General features: G+C 42.7%; 1 protein-coding gene across 1 annotated transcript; it reads left to right on the top strand.

Annotated features, from left to right (window-relative positions):
* Positions 1-94: 94 nt before the first annotated feature.
* Positions 95-15,647, top strand: col21a1 (collagen, type XXI, alpha 1). Its single transcript, XM_076018723.1, has 29 exons — positions 95-216; positions 3,397-3,525; positions 3,680-4,240; positions 4,389-4,554; positions 4,635-4,863; positions 5,613-5,783; positions 6,445-6,522; positions 7,397-7,480; positions 8,096-8,158; positions 8,492-8,545; positions 8,630-8,683; positions 8,775-8,828; positions 9,356-9,409; positions 9,527-9,580; positions 9,650-9,703; positions 10,006-10,059; positions 11,289-11,333; positions 11,424-11,477; positions 11,565-11,618; positions 12,097-12,150; positions 12,262-12,333; positions 12,552-12,587; positions 13,116-13,160; positions 13,561-13,593; positions 13,674-13,820; positions 13,920-13,974; positions 14,061-14,243; positions 14,314-14,391; positions 14,507-15,647. The coding sequence occupies exons 2-29, from the start codon at positions 3,429-3,431 to the stop codon at positions 14,692-14,694; spliced, it is 2,871 nt and encodes a 956-aa protein (XP_075874838.1). The 5' UTR covers positions 95-216; positions 3,397-3,428; the 3' UTR covers positions 14,695-15,647.
* The last annotated feature ends 167 nt before the right edge of the window (positions 15,648-15,814 follow it).

Raw genomic sequence — 15,814 nt, 5'->3', positions numbered from 1 at the left:
GGTGGTGCTGGCGGTGCTGCTGGTGGTGGGGGGGGGGGTGGAGAGGACAGAAACAGAGGAGCGTTGCTGGAAAGGGCAGGCTTTCAATGAGCAGGAAAACATGTGGGCTTCTCCCTAAATTCATTCTCTGTAAACCGAAGGCTGCGAACAATATTCATCAGTAGCGCTCAGCAGCAGGATTTATGGGAGTTTGCACAAGAAGCTGGATGTAAACTGGTAATATTTGTTCATTTAATGCAACGTTTAGAGCCTGACCTACATATCTTAGTAGCATTTTACATTTTAAGATTTGTCTTTGCAGTAACTTAATCTCTTGATTGCTATATGTACTGTATATCAGCACAATTCTTTTTCCAGTGCAGCTTTTGATCTTTTTCACTTTTGGCCTGGTTTTACTGACTTTTATTTGTTGTTATTGTGCACATTACTAGATTATATAAATATATAATGTTGTGTCTTCATTTATTATTGGAGAAGAGGCTGTGCTGCTTGAACATATTGAAGACATTGTGACATTACTTATCACTCCCTTGTTTATGCTGCTGCACTGCAAAAAAAGAGAGACTGGAATCATCTCTGTATTTTTCCTGGTTATAACGAAAGAAATTCTTTTTCAAATTTATGGTGCCTGTGCAGCAGATAGCAATGCAGAGCCCGGCAATGCGTGTATTTGTACAGATGTCAGAGTTTAAATGCAACAATTGCCTCATTTCCAACAGCATGAGGAAGTTAAGCTAAGGTAACATGTTGTCTGGTACATATTTGTGAATTAACCGTTTACATGACTTTTTAAAGTGGATTTGTTAAAGCGATTTCTCATGAGAACAAGAGACGGTCGTCGGCTCACTCTTGACGCTCGCAGAATCTGGCAGTGATTAATCCTGCTGATCTTGGTAACTGTCCATACGTAGTTTCTGGAATGGAATCATCGGCTTGCCTTTTGCCAATTTTTTTATTTTTTGCAGCTACTGCTCGACCGAGTGAAAGTGTGCTGCGTCGTTGCTCTCCCTTTCACCCTAAGCTCAAATGATTCTAAAAATGCACTTGCAAGGCGAGAAACGTCACGCATGGCCGCTAGTCGAGCGGACAGCAGAACATGCAGACTGATAATGTGGTTAAACCCTCAGTCATGGCTAACAGCTGGCAAACCTCGACGGGTGAAATGTTATCTGTGTGGGAGCTTTGCTGGGGGAAAAATGTGATAACAAATATATTTCATGAAACAGCACAACCAGCCAAAGGCTGAAAAACAGAAGTCTTGTTTAATATTTGTGCAAGCCAGAGCTTCTGATCAACGCAGCCGAGAACACATCATCAAAACGTCTACCAACAGTCAGTCTTGCATTAACCTGCGCTACGATTGCACCTGTTTATTCAGCTGCATGCTTTCCAGCAGAATGCATCACGCCGCGCGGCATGCGTACTGCAGTGCTTTGCTCCATTCCCTCTGGTTGAGGGTTGCCTTTCCCCCATCATGACAACATCTGTTTGGTCGCCGGGCGGCAGCTTGGGTTTCACTGTCTGACGGTGCAAATGAATCACATGTGACTCCAGGCAGAGGAGCGGGCGAACTCCGCCGGGTGAAAGTCAATCAAGGGAAAATCATGCTGAAACGCTGAAATGTGCCAGCGAGCGGGTTTTCCAACAACTTCCTCCAGCTTCCTAGTGGGAAAAAAAAACTTCAGAGGAAACCTGCCGGCACGACTTGTGCAGTTTTGTCCCTCCCTAAAGTTGTGTTACTGAGTTTACACGGTGGAAAAAGGCAGTCATGTTAAAGAGCGTGACCCCGCTTTGGAAGCAATGCAGTAAAAGCATTCGGGGGGCCAAGGGTGATATCCTAGCCACTGTTGTGTTGACATTCACATGTTGCATTTAGAAGTGGCTATAAAAAGGTCTGTTTGATTAGCTCTGTTCTATAAAATTCCTTCCACAAGTCCTGCTTATTAGATTTTATCCAACATGTCTGGTCTTCATTTAAACTGGCTTCCTTTCAGGACTTCGGCAGTTTCATAATGTCACGTGTTATGTCATGTCAAGAACATAGACTGAAATAGAGCAGCCACTGATGCATATTATCCATACATTTTTAAAAAATGACTCTGCTCACGTGCAGTCACAACGCTGAGACACAGCTCTCTTCATCCCATCCCTCTGCTTATCCATAAGCATTTGAAAACTGTCTATGATGCTGAATGCTTTTTGTGGTGCTCGTAGGTATGCAAGTGTGATGTTGTCGTGTGTTGCACTTGCCTTGACTTTTCACAGATCTTATTAGCAGCATATCTTGGAATTTATTGAGACCACATAAAATAGCCTTTACGTGTTTTAGCAAGTCTTTAGCTATGACTTTATTCTAAAAGTTAAAGCCAAGTTTTAAAGGAAGTTTGGTGGATATTGGGTCCAAACATTAATTCTCCGCCTTCTAATGTAGTGAAATTGTCAAAGTTATAAATTAGGTTATCTAGCACATATAGAATGAAGTGTCTTGGGCAGTAAAACAGTTATTGTAGTAGTAATAATAGTAGTAGTAATACAGATGCTGTCTATCTGCTGTATAAATTAGCTACAGGGCAAAGCCACAGTGCGTCCAAGTGGGTGAATTAGAAAACTGTAGAATCACAGCAAAATGAAATTATCTAATGCACAAACTGTTTGGTTTCCATCCCCTGTAAAGCATTAGTTCCCCATATGTACCAGCTTGAAAAATAATCTCAGTTCAACATTTGTACACCTGATGACATAACTACGGTAAGTGCTTTCGCAGCACGAGACGGCAAATTCTTAAAAATACTTCATCTGTAGAAGGAAAAGGAGTGATCACACGTGGTTGCAGCCTCTAGGGAAGGAAAAGTGTTCCATGTTTGGCAGAGGTGTTGTATTTGGGCCAATGGCGGGCAGAGATGGGCGAATGGCAGCAGATTAGAGGAAACAGCTGACAAGCCCAGAGGAAAAATTTGTGTCAGGGGTTTTGGCGTAATGTTTATTTGGTAAATCCAACAGGGCCTCGTGACAGTGTTGTAGGTGAGGCTTTGATGGACTGCAGTGGAAGAGGGGAAATAAATAGAACTCTGGAAATCTACACAAAAGTATTTGTAGGCTTGGTGGTAGGCGGATAAAAACAGTCTGCTAGAAACATGCAAGAAATGGTCAGTAACACCACAAATCAATTAAATCTTTTTAGTGTTGGTTCCACCCGATCAATAAACAAGTTACAACCCAGACAGCCAAAACCTTTAGTAATGGAAACAACTGAGGAATGAATTGTTGTCTGTGAACACTCTTTTGTATCAAGGCAAGAATAACACGGGAAGCATAAGTGACTAATGCTTGCATTGTTCATCTCTTCTTCTTTTTCCCTTTCCAATACCAAGCATGTTTGTTTCCATTTCCTTGTAGGTGTATCATCTGGAACTTGGTTCTGCTGCATAATGGGTTCCAAAGGGGCATCCATGCATTGTGTCTTAGGATGCCTGTGCTTCATGCTTGTCCATTTGTTTAGTGCCGCTCAAGATGAAGACTTAAGAAGTAAGAGTTCTTCTGTCTTCATTTTCTTACATGTTGTGCTTGTAAAAACCTGCCGCATGCATAAAGTGCCACAGTGATTGCGTAGCGAACATGGTTTGCTGCAAAAAGAAATCTTGCTTTTAAGAGTTAACTATGTATTTCCTTTCTTTTTTAGGTTGTAGGACTGCGCCAAGCGATTTGGTCTTCATACTAGATGGCTCATGGAGTGTTGAGGACACCAACTTTGAGCTTATCAAAAGGTGGCTTGTCAATATCACGATGGGCTTCAACATCGGGCAGAAGTTCACACAGGTTGGAGTGGTCCAGTACAGTGACAACCCCATTGTGGAGATTCCCCTGGGAAAGCATTACTCCATTAGAGACCTCATCAAAGCAATGGAGTCCATTGAGTACATGGGGGGGAACACGAACACTGGAACGGCTATTAGTTACGCTACCGACCGCCTCTTTGGCCTCTCTGAGCGTGGCCCATCGGGCGTTTCCAGAATTGCCGTGGTTCTCACCGATGGGAAGTCCCAGGATGAGGTTTCGAGGGCTGCGGAGGCAGCGAGGAAAAAGGGAGTGATTTTGTTTGCAATTGGCGTGGGGTCCGCAACAGAGGAGGCACAGTTGAGGGACATTGCGAACAAGCCATTTTCCAAGTACGTCTTCTCTGTCGAGGACTACAAGGCAATTTCCCGGATCATCCAAGTCATTAGGCAGAAATTATGTGAAGGTAAACTTGATCTCGACATATCATCTCTCTGCACCTTCTCGCTTAACGCATCATACCAGTGTTTACTTCTGGTCCCATTTTGTCACCTTCACTGTTGTGTTATGTCCTTTATGACTTCCATGACTCTGTCTTTTCCTGTCAATTGTAGAGACCGTCTGTCCAGCAAAAATTTCCATTGACTCCAGAGACGAGAAGGGTTTTGACATTCTCCTGCATTTGAATTTGGCCAAAAAGGCAAAGAAGACACAAGGCACGTTTTCCGGCACCAGGGCTTACGAGGTGACATCTCGTCTGGACTTGAGTGCTACAACACGGTAAACCATCCCACCTCTTCCACCTGTGTCTGCGGCTGCACACTCACAGGTTGGCTGACCGTTGCATTTCTGCCACACAGGACACTTTTTCCAGATGGGCTGCCGCCCTCCTACGTCTTTGTGGCCACCATGAGGTATAAAGGATCTGTGGCGATAGAGGAGTGGGATTTGTGGAGAATACAGACACGGGATGGAAGACCCCAAATGGCTGTTAGTTTGAACGGCCTGGACCGCACCATCATGTTTACCACAACTAGTAACTCACCGAGTGGAACGCAAATGGTGACATTTTCACAACAGACATCAAGGGTAAAGTGTTTCCAATCAAACTGACCAATGGAGTGTTCTGTTTCTTGATTCCGACCTTTCAGTCTGAGAAACTTTTTCGTCATTTCGGTTCATGTCTACATCAATGGCCACATGCACTCATACATTATTATGTTCCAGACAAGCCTTTTTTTTTTTTCCATAAATCTAAGAGGAATAATCCTCATGTTCTTGGAAGACAGACAATGGAAAATATTTGTACAGGGAAAATCCCTTAAATGACTTTCAACGTTGATTGGAAAAACTATTTTCCTTTCAAATTTAGTACAAAATTTACAAAATGAACAAAAAACAAGGTAGATTTTAAAATAACTAAACTAAAGTCAGTTTCCTCGAATGATTGAAGATTGAGTCTGTCATCCTGTCAATGCACTTTTTCGGCAAGAATCTGCAAGATTTCAAGAGCTACTGGCTTAGTTAAATTGATGACGACATTGCTCTTTCAGACAAAATCCATTACTCTTAATAAAGTAATCCATGGAGAGACGACACAGAAACCTCCTTTGGCACAGATGGATTACAGTCTGTGGTGTCACTCAACTGTCAGGGTTTTTCACCATGGCACCAGTGCCATGTTTACTCTAACTCAACCACCTGATTCATATAAACTTACACAGACGATTCAAAGACATGGTGGAGTGCGGAATAAACACAAGAGAGATATTCTATATTGTTATTTCCATAGATGTCATGAATTGAATCTTTTATGTTCTCTGTTTTACTACGATAAGGTGTTTGACCAGAAATGGCACCAGGTGCGGCTGCTGGTCACGGAGGAGGACGTCACGCTCTACATCGATGACCTCGTAGTTGAAACCCTACCATTACAGCCCCCGGTTGGGATTTTCATCAATGGGAAAACGCAAGTTGGAAAATATGTCAGCAAGGAAACAACAGTGCCAGTAAGTGTATAAAGTTGGTCAACATACACGGTCCTATTTTAATGAAGGGCTTGTTTTGTCTGGGTCCCAGATACCAACTTGACGAGAAGTAATAAATACTATCACAAAGTGCAGCACCGCCAATTACTGCAACATATGAACCTTCTTGAATACTGGAGAACGCCACCTTTTTGTCCATGCGGAGGGCAGCAATTCTACGTTTTATTCGTCTCAACTGGCATATTCTGCAACACAAACAGTGTGATACATCATAATTGTGCTACATTTTGTGCTTTATTCCAATTATCACCCGAACACTTTTTTTTATTAAGAAATAATGACATTGTCTGACCATTAAAAAAAAAATACCTCAGACATGTGTAAACAATTAAGGGGTTTGTGCTGTGTTGATATGGCCATAATGGTGGTCAGTGATGGAGTGCAAACAAGCACAGTAAAAAAGGCCTGAGCAACTCAAAAAAATACTTACATTGAATGGAAATATCTTTTTTTGTGTGTGATAAATGTGAATATAAAAGGCAATGAAATGCTTGCATTTCCACACAATCTCTCAGAAGTCTTTTCAGTGGAGACACCCTGTTGTGCTTGTTTTCCTCTCACATCGTCTGCAGATGTGGTGTTTTGATCTTTTCTTTTTTTCCCCCCTCCCTGTTGTGTTCAGTTTGAATTGCAGAAACTCAGAATTTATTGTGACCCCGAGCAAAGTAACCGAGAAACTGCATGTGAAATACCAGGAGTCGTAAGTACAAAATCTTGCTTTGCTCTGCACTCTTTTACTTTTGTAGTCTGAAAAAGGGAAATTTCACTCCGCTAGCCTTTCCTTACCTTGTCCAATACATCTGTTTCTGTGCTGAAGTGCATCTGCACGTTGTCATCCTCGCTTAAAATCATTGGCGTTTATTGCATGGCATAAAACAATTATTGCGTTCAGTTTAATCAGAACACACTCTTGGATTATTCAGTAGTGAAAATATAAACTCACAACATTCTATTTTAGTCACATTCAATCGGGCGTAAAGACATCTGTTGGAGGAGGACCCATGGATCGGCCTCAAACATTCTGACGCTGTCTCTTTTTTGTCAGTTGCCTCTGCACTGTTTGTGAAAAAGTGGCTAATTTTACAATCTGCTGAGAAAGTGCTACAACCGTAAAACTAGAGCCAAATGATTATTTTGCGGAAAAGACTTATGGCGATAAATATCAGACGGGGACAAGATACAAACCGCCATATGTTAACTTGCCAAGTTCCCCCATTCCGTTTAAGTTCCAGTTTTTCTGATTTATTTGCAAATGAATGTCAAAATCCAGCCATCAATTTTACCAGTGGAATTTCTAGACTCTAGGCCCCGTATGCCTTTAAAAGCTCACGCCATAGGATTTGAAAACAGAAGTCTGTTTCTATCATACAGCTGATGGTAAAATATGAAAAAAGCTTCAGTGGAACCTTCTTCACACTCAGCTGTATATTTGCTAGGACTCAAAAAATAATAATAAATGATTATTTGTTGCAAGGTACATTTTTTTTTATGTTGAAGATGTCATATATAATAATTATATCCATATGCATTGATTTAACTGATGTCTGATGTATTATTTTTTTCGTTTGCCGTAGTGTTCCAACAGTCCTGATTATATTGAACCTACTGAGGAACCTTGCGTTTGTCCTCCAGGACCTCCTGGACTCCAAGGACTGAAGGTCAAATAAATCATCTTCTGTCTTTCAGTAGTTCTTCCTTGACTTTTACCATATTACTGGATGCTTTGCTTTGTTGCTGCCATTGTGAGGTTATGTTTGCTGCATCTTTTCTCTGTCCTCTACTGTACCTCTTAAGTGAAACAGACTGACTGCCTAATAAACACAGTGGTTGGGATGGAAAACAAGCAAAACAGGAAATGAAACATCTGCCCCTGCCTTTATTGATCACAGGGTATCACCAAATAATTGCTGCGCCATCCGCACCATTAAAGCCTTTACTGGAAAATATGTTGCCTTAGCAACCAACCTTGCGGTTTATAAAATCTGCGTGGGTTTAGGCATGTTTGTCTTTATAAGAACACCCTGTTTTTTTACTGCATTTACTAATTGATCCAAAATGTCTGGACCATTTTCTGGTTGGCAGATGTTTCCTATAATCCCACGACCTCTCAAGAGCATTGTACACTAAATATACAAGCTTATTTAGTCACATGGTGTGTTTAGACAGCAGCCAGTCTAAGTGTTTTAGCATGGTGATGGTCAGACTTGGGGAGAATTTGGGGGCATATATATAGTTAATTATAACATTATTATATCTTATTGCACTTTGTTCAGGGAGAAGTGGGAAATCCTGGCAAACCTGGTCAGCCTGGACCTGCTGGTGCTGATGGTAAGCCTGTGAGTACTACATAGTTCCATATGCAAACATACAGAACACGAACAGCACCCGCGAGGCAGCACCAATTAAAAACAACTTGGATGTATGGCATCAGCATTTGTGTTCGAGAATTCTGTGCAAGCCTAGTTCAGAACGTCAACATGTGGTTTTGACATCACACTCGGTGGTGACAAACATTTCTTACTGTGTCATCAGTTTACTGTAAGGATTCTGTGAAAAGCTTCCAACTGTGATCCCATGCCGTGAGGTGATTTACGACTTTTTCTGTGCATCCTGATTAATATGCTCATCCAAAATGTGTGTCTTCTGTGACTCTCCCCTCGGCTTTCAAGGGAACCCCTGGTGTCAGAGGAATCCCAGGGCAGCCAGGCTCCCCTGGAGAAGAAGTATAAACAATTAAACAATTTCGATTAAATTCAATTTCAGTACAAAGAAATGATTCATGGATAACTTCGCTGTTGCTTCTATAGGGACCCCGTGGGCCTGATGGCTACAAAGGCGAACAGGGGAGACCCGGTGCTTCGGTACAAAGCCGTACATTTATTCAACATGCTGCAAGGCTAATACATTTGTAATCAAAAACGCTAGTAACACTGTGGGATTATGTTCTTCCAGGGTCAAAGGGGTTTGCCTGGATCGCCAGGAGTGCCTGGAAATCCAGGAGAGAAGGTAGAGAAAATCCCCCATAATCCTTTGTGTCATACCTCCAGACGGCGTGTGAAAAATGTGTTAACACGGCATAAAACACGTAACACCTTTTGATTCACGTGGGTTGGGGCGGAAGGTTAAGGGGTTGTAATGATAGTCAAAACACTGAGACATAAAAAGAACAGTAGGCCATGACTTTATGTAATCAGCCATAGGATTAACAGGAAACGGCTGCTGGAAACATCAACCTAAACTGTTTAAACATCTTTGCATCAATCCCCTCAGTGTCCATTTATTATTGTTATAAAGTCAGCTCACCAGTGCAGGATTAAAAAAAAAAAAAAAAAAAAAAAAATCATGCTGTTGGATGAAGTCGCTTTGAGTGTATGTGCTTCTATTTTTATTTTTATTTTTGCATTTTTTTGTCTGCCCAGCCCATCCAGTGAAATGCACAAAGAACTGCCTGTCAAAGTGCAGCGAAAAAATTGCCTCAGTCTGTTTTGAAGAAAAAGCAATATTGTTCTTGTTGATCTTTTCTCTTCTGTTAGGGCTCAGCAGGACCTGCAGGAACATTGGGATTACCAGGAAAAGCTGGTCCACCGGTAAGGCAGCCGGCTGCCTTCTCTAAAATAACAACTGGGCCTCAGAATGTGACATGAAAAAATATATAACAAATCTCACTGGATGACAATTGACGATAATGATAATGACATTTGCAGGGGGGGAAAGGAAGCGCAGGACCTGCCGGGCCACACGGATATCCGGGAAAACCCGTAGGTTTCGACATCATGGCGAGAGGGCGCAAACTCAATCATGTGTGAAATAACGTTCTCCGGTTTCAGGGCGCGCCTGGGAGAGACGGAGGCGCCGGCCTGCCAGGGACACCTGGTTTCAAGGTGCGTTTGCTCTGACACACTGTCACACTGCACGATGCCGTATATCTCCTGTAGGACAAGACAATGAGACTCGAAAGTGGCCAAAAGCTGTGAAATATCGCACAGCACTGCTCTCTTCCATTTTGGATCCATTTCAATGCTTTTCTTTGGCTTCAGGCAGGTTGAAGCTTCTTAGAAATCATTAAAATATGATGACATATTGTTTCAGTTTTGAAAGAAGAAACATGTGTAGCATCGTTATTTTTAACAGCATCTTTGTGCTTTTTTTTCTCTCTCTCTCTCTTTTTGTTCAATGAGCGCAGGGCGACGCTGGGGCCAGTGGTATTCCTGGTGCTGATGGAAGGGAAGGGCATCCTGTAAGCCATTCAAAGAGACATTACTCACTGCGCCAGCCGACCATCTATAGCTGTTTTTAGCTTGTTGTCTCACAACTTTTCCCTCCTCGGAAATTGACACGTTATTTTCAGCCGCTTCCAAGTTAAGCCTGAAACATATCACCGTGTAAGTTATCTGAACCAGCGACGACCTTACGAACGTAACCCCCCCGCCCCCACCCCCGACATTCCCGCCGCGTGGATCCTTTTCGCCAAGTTGTGGACGGCATGAAGCAAGCAAATAAGTTGCAGCATTAAATAAGCAAAGCAAACACTGCAAATGAGTTTTTCTTACCCCTGTAAAACTGCAGTATGTTTATGTACTGTCAGCAGTAAAAAAAAAAAAAAAAGCATCCCCCCTCTGCAGGCAGTAAACGAGGGGTATTTCCCCTGTTGTTCATCCCAGGATAACCCGTTATGCAACGTGCCGGCTCCGGCTCTGCTCTGGCGCGGGAAGTCACTCATCGGGGGAATACTGTTGTGTTCTGGCGAAGAAAATCTTTTAACTGGGCTGTCGCCCTGACGATCATGATTGTGGAGAGCCGTCCAAGAGGAGTTTTTTTTTTTCTTTTTCTTCGCGATGGCTCTACTCAGGATGAGTCAGTTGCTCCACAAGGCCGCGAGCCATTTTCCACCAGAGGAGAGTCAGAGTCGGGGTCGACGCCGAGGAGGCAGACTCTCTCTCTGTCTCTCTGCTGGAGTTCAGAATAATCAGATGTATGCAGCACTTTAAAGCAGCCATCTCAAGGACAGCCCGAGAGCCTGGGTGGCTTTAACTTCGACTAATATCGCTCTCACTCTGTCTGACAGTATGATTTATCTACTTTGTGCACTGAACTGTAAGTTCAAGATGCTGTGAAAAAAAAAAAGCAACACTCAGCATCTGCGAGCGTTTATCTCCGAGGGTCGAAAAACAAAACATTAATTGCCGTTCCAAGTTAGTTTTGCTGCATGCGCTGAACCACATAAACATTTAATATGTTACATTATTTGTTTATGGTTTTTCGGCTGTTGCTCAGTGCAGTTTGAGTGGCGAGCGCTGTAATATGCGGTAATGACTGGCGTGAGGTTAAATCAGATTTTTTTTTTTTGAGCTTTCCCATGTTTTCCCATTCGCAGCGGCAGCAGCCTAATCGTATTTGAAACGCTTGTCAAACAACTCGAAACAATCCACGGTCACGTGATCATTTGCTCTGCGTCTTCATTTTCAGGGAATGCCTGGGTTGCCAGGACTTGCAGGCATTCCTGGACAAAAAGTGAGTGAAAAAAATATAAAATAAACAGAACACAAATGATGGGCTACTGCTTTTTGCAGTTTATTTTCATTTCAAATGTGTCATTTATAGGGGGAGCCTGGTTTGCATGGATCCAAAGGCGTCAAAGGATCATCAGGACCACATGTATGCAGTCCTCTGCATTATACTCACATTTGAAGCATGCCTCAATCTGAATTACCATTAAAAAAATATACATATTTTTCTTCCTAGGGTGACATGGGTTTACCTGGTGCTCCTGGTTTAAGTGGACCAGCTGGACCCAAGGTAAACTTTTTGCATAAATCCATACACAGCTGACCCAACTGGCCCACAACTTGCCTCAGTGCTTAGAAAGTCGCTTTCTGATTCATATGCACAGAAATCTGCCGAAGCCATTTTTTTCTTTTTTAAAGACACACTTTAGCACGAACGACAGCGTCTTGGCTATGCCAATGGAGCTAATTTAAGCGCTGATCAGACATTGCTGCTTTCGCCAGAGGAATTTCAGCAGAGTGTAAGTGGTTTGGCCTCCTCCAGCTTGGACCCTCCGTCTAATGAAAACACTGGCTATTGTTTTAATTAGCCAGTCTTCCTTTAACAAGCCAAAATGTGTTGGTATATGGTACAGCAGCTATAGACCAGCACGCTGGTTTCTTCAAATGGAAAGAAAAGCATACAACTAGACACGCAGGCCGCATGCTTCATCGAACACTAACCAGAGATATATTACGTGACATGTTTTTTTTTCTATTTATTTTTTAAGGGGAATAAAGGAGATGCTGGAAGTGCAGGTATACAAGGAAAACCAGGAGCTGTGGTATGTTTCTGATAAAACAGTCAACTAGAGACCAAGTTTATGATGCCGGATGAAAAAAAACAAAAACGTATAATGTGGGAAAATGTATGACCAAACTGAATAACACTCCAGGGGCGTCAGGGGGAGCCAGGAGGAGAAGGTCAGCCAGGACACCCGGGCATGCCAGGCTTCAAAGGCAGCAAGGTAAGACTGCATTATCAGGTGATTTTTTTCCCCCCCTGACTAGTGTCACTGTCGCTGTTGCTAGTTTACTTTCATACGCATCAAATATATTATTTAACTGGCACAAGAAAGTCAGCTTGTCTATCTAGAACATGACGTATGACAGCAATATGTATTGGTGACTAACTTTTTTAAAAAAGCTAAATGAACACAAACTGCTCTTTTTTTGTTCCTATCAGGGACAAAGTGGAAATCAAGGACAGAGAGGAGACATGGTAGGATCCCAGACAGACTTGAACTAGTACCATCAACTGTACGCAAGCAATCCAGTTATAACAGATGGCCACGTCGAAATAGTCATTGCCACTGGATGAGGTTGAATGAATGAATGAATGAATGGAAACACAGATTAAGTCCAAGGGCAATCATTTTTCTATTACATTGTGAAATTCAATTAGACATCCTTTGGTCGCTGTACGTAAGGTGCCAAAATTGCATTTTCAATTTGAAATTGCCACGATAATTATGGCTGTGGAAAAACCTAATTATTAAATAACATAATGTTGTTTGGGAAGATGTGACTGTAACTGAACCGACCAGGAAATGATTATCCTCATACAGTCAAACCTACTGTGCAGAACTGAGTTGTTTATAAATGAGGTAGTGGCCGCGTAAATATAGGTTAATATTGCTGTTACAATCATTTCATTTAGCTTAACTTTGTGTACCATCAACAAGCGTTGAGGCATTTATGCATTCATGCATTCATGCATTCATGACGTTTTCTCAATAATTCTCGCCAGGGGATCAAAGGTGAAAAAGGAGATTCTGGTCGACCCGGTGAGCGGGTGAGTTTCTCATATTTGATCTCTATTTTTGTGATGCACATCTACCTTAAAAGTTCACCATCAGTTCACTCCAAGAACATTTTTGCCCCAAAAATCCGCGGATCCCGGAGAACAGTGGCAATAGTTTTTAACGCGGAGAGCACCACCGTGTGGCCACTTATGAAACATTTATTTTGGAAACTAGCAAAATGCCCTTTTAGAAAAAGAAGATTTACCACTTACTGAGCTCGTGGAATGTTTCAATACTTAAGGTACCAGAATAAAATTTCAATCAAATGTCTCGTCTTTGAGGCATTATTCTAAGGGCATTAAAACATTTTACTGTTTCTTTTTTTTTGTCCAATGTCTTTTTCCTGAGTCGGCCACTTCTATAAAATGCTCTCCTGACTTTGATTGACAGGGCTCAGCTGGCCTAATGGGACTGAGAGGGGAGGTATGTTCAGCTCAGTGAATAAGCCACTGTAGCTCCACCCTTGTCGTGCTTTGCTAACGCTGAGGTGGTGTTTTCGCCAGAAAGGGTCAACAGGGGAACCAGGACAGAGAGGTCAAGAGGGTCAGATGGGACGACCTGGACATCCTGGCCAGTCAGGCCCACCTGGAGGCCGGGGATTGACGGGGGAGCAAGGTCTCCCAGGCCCACCGGGACCTGCTGGGATGTCTGTATGTGTGCAAAACATCTAGTTCTTCATGTTGTCATTTAAATGGGACACTGTACTGTAGAGAGTCTTTCCACTGAAAAGCACTGCACTCTTGTTCCAGACCAGTGAAATCTCAGACAATCACATCAGACAAATCTGCAGAGAGATTCTTCACAGTGAGTATCAGCATAGTAACGTACAGGGCACATTATATGCATTTCCAACCGTGGTCTGAAAGCCTCTTTTATTGTTGTGGTCCCAGTGGAAGGGCCGTCATTGTTGCTTGGTAACCAGCAGAGTAGCTGTCCCAAGTGTCAAAGCCAACCTGGCTCTCCTGGCCCCCCGGGTCTAAATGGGCCTCAAGGGCCAAGAGGTCTTCCTGGAATGGTTGGTCCTCGGGGGCAGCCGGGCCACCTGGGGCGCCGTGGTGCCAATGGACTGAAAGGTAAAACCTTAACGGGGTATTAGCAAAGCTTTATTGCGCCGACACTTCAGCAAAGTGAACGTTTCTGCAGGAGAGCCTGGGATGAAGGGCGAGAACGGGAACCCTGGTCGGTCGACGATTGGAGAGCAGGGGCCACCTGGGCATCAAGGTGGGTCAAGTCTCGTAGTTTACTTGTAGAAAGACGTGTGATGCCAACAGGTCGGTGATATTCAATGTCACCCCGGTCACACTGCGTGCCGTTTCTCATCTGTTTCTCCCATCAGGCCCGCCTGGCCCCCCTGGGTACAGCAGGGCAGGACCTCCTGGGAAGCCAGGACCTCCTGGTCATAACGGAGCGGAGGGTAAAAGCGGTAACCCCGGCATCCCCGGTCAGCCTGGAGTGTGTGACCCGTCCATGTGTTACGGCAGCATAATGAGGCGGAACCCTTACAGCAAAGGACCGAGCTATTGATGCAATGCAGCCCTGACTGCAGGTGTCAGTCCGGAGCAGATGCAGAGCAAACAGACATTCTCAGGAAGATCTCATTCATGTGTCTTCTGCGCTCTTGTGGAAACAAGATGGACCCATTCAAGGGCTGCAAATCATTTTGTATATCATTTTGTTGGCAAATTAATCATCCCTGTAGTCTGATGACGTTTGTTTATTTTATTTTATTTTTATAAATTGTGAAAATGTGAAACACACTCATGTCAATTCCCCTAAACTTATTTTATGACATGAACTATAAAATTAAAGTGGATATTTGACAATTAAATTGAAATATGACACAATAAATATTAATTAGCCTAAACAAATGAGAGACACATCGCAGCCTAATTCCTTTGCAAGGATCACTTACTTCTTTTTGAACTTGCTGAAGGGTTTCAAACCAGTTAAGTGGATTAGGTCTGAGCATTTTTGAAACTCTGCCATAGGCAACATAGCCGATTCATTTTGATCATACTGCCCCCTGATGGTGCGAGCTGTTCCTCCCATGCACGTCTGACGCGCATGCAAAATTCAATGTGATTATTTTTATTTGGGCCGATTTAATCAAAGATGTGAGGTTTTATATTTGATCCCTGAGCTGCTCCCAAAACTCACAGCTACGTAAGCACTTGAATCTTTAAAAGAATATTTATATTTTGGCGAATGAAATTATGCTTTTCTTAAATGTGTAAGAATCCAGAATCAGAAGATGGAACAAAAAGTTCATTTTTACTTACTAACATTCCAAAAGCTCACCTTTCATTACTGTATCTGGCATTTTATTGTTATTTATAAAAGTTTTGTAACTGTATGCAGCAATGACATGTCGTAGAGGAGCGTTTGTGATTTTCTTTTCCATTTTGTCATAGTTCTTTTTCTTTTGACTGAATCTCTCTCTTTTTTAAAATAGAAATAAAATATCATTGAGAACTTTGTTTCACGCTTTCATCTTTTGAGAGCATCATAAACTGCAGGATTAGGGGTTAGCCAGGTAACTTCAGGTTAAACCAAAAGTAGTGCCCTCTCAGGAAATAGCATCAATGCTTGAGGGCAACTCTCTGTCAAGCTCAGACATCTGTACGGGGATCAGTCAGAAGTGTGG

The sequence above is a fragment of the Nelusetta ayraudi genome, unplaced genomic scaffold (genome assembly GCF_046127955.1).
Source record: "Nelusetta ayraudi isolate G7.1 ecotype Tasmania unplaced genomic scaffold, CSIRO-AGI_Nayr_v1 ptg000008l, whole genome shotgun sequence".
Taxonomy (NCBI): Eukaryota; Metazoa; Chordata; class Actinopteri; order Tetraodontiformes; family Monacanthidae; genus Nelusetta; species Nelusetta ayraudi.
This window is presented reverse-complemented; position numbering and strand designations above follow the sequence as displayed.

Coding starts and splice junctions, on each gene's coding strand:
- col21a1 (XM_076018723.1), top strand. CDS start 3,429: ATGGGTTCCAAAGGGGCATCCATGCATTGTGTCTTAGGATGCCTGTGC. Junction 5,784..6,444: donor GCAAGGAAACAACAGTGCCA/GTAAGTGTATAA, acceptor TGTTGTGTTCAG/TTTGAATTGCAGAAACTCAG. Junction 6,523..7,396: donor CATGTGAAATACCAGGAGTC/GTAAGTACAAAA, acceptor CGTTTGCCGTAG/TGTTCCAACAGTCCTGATTA.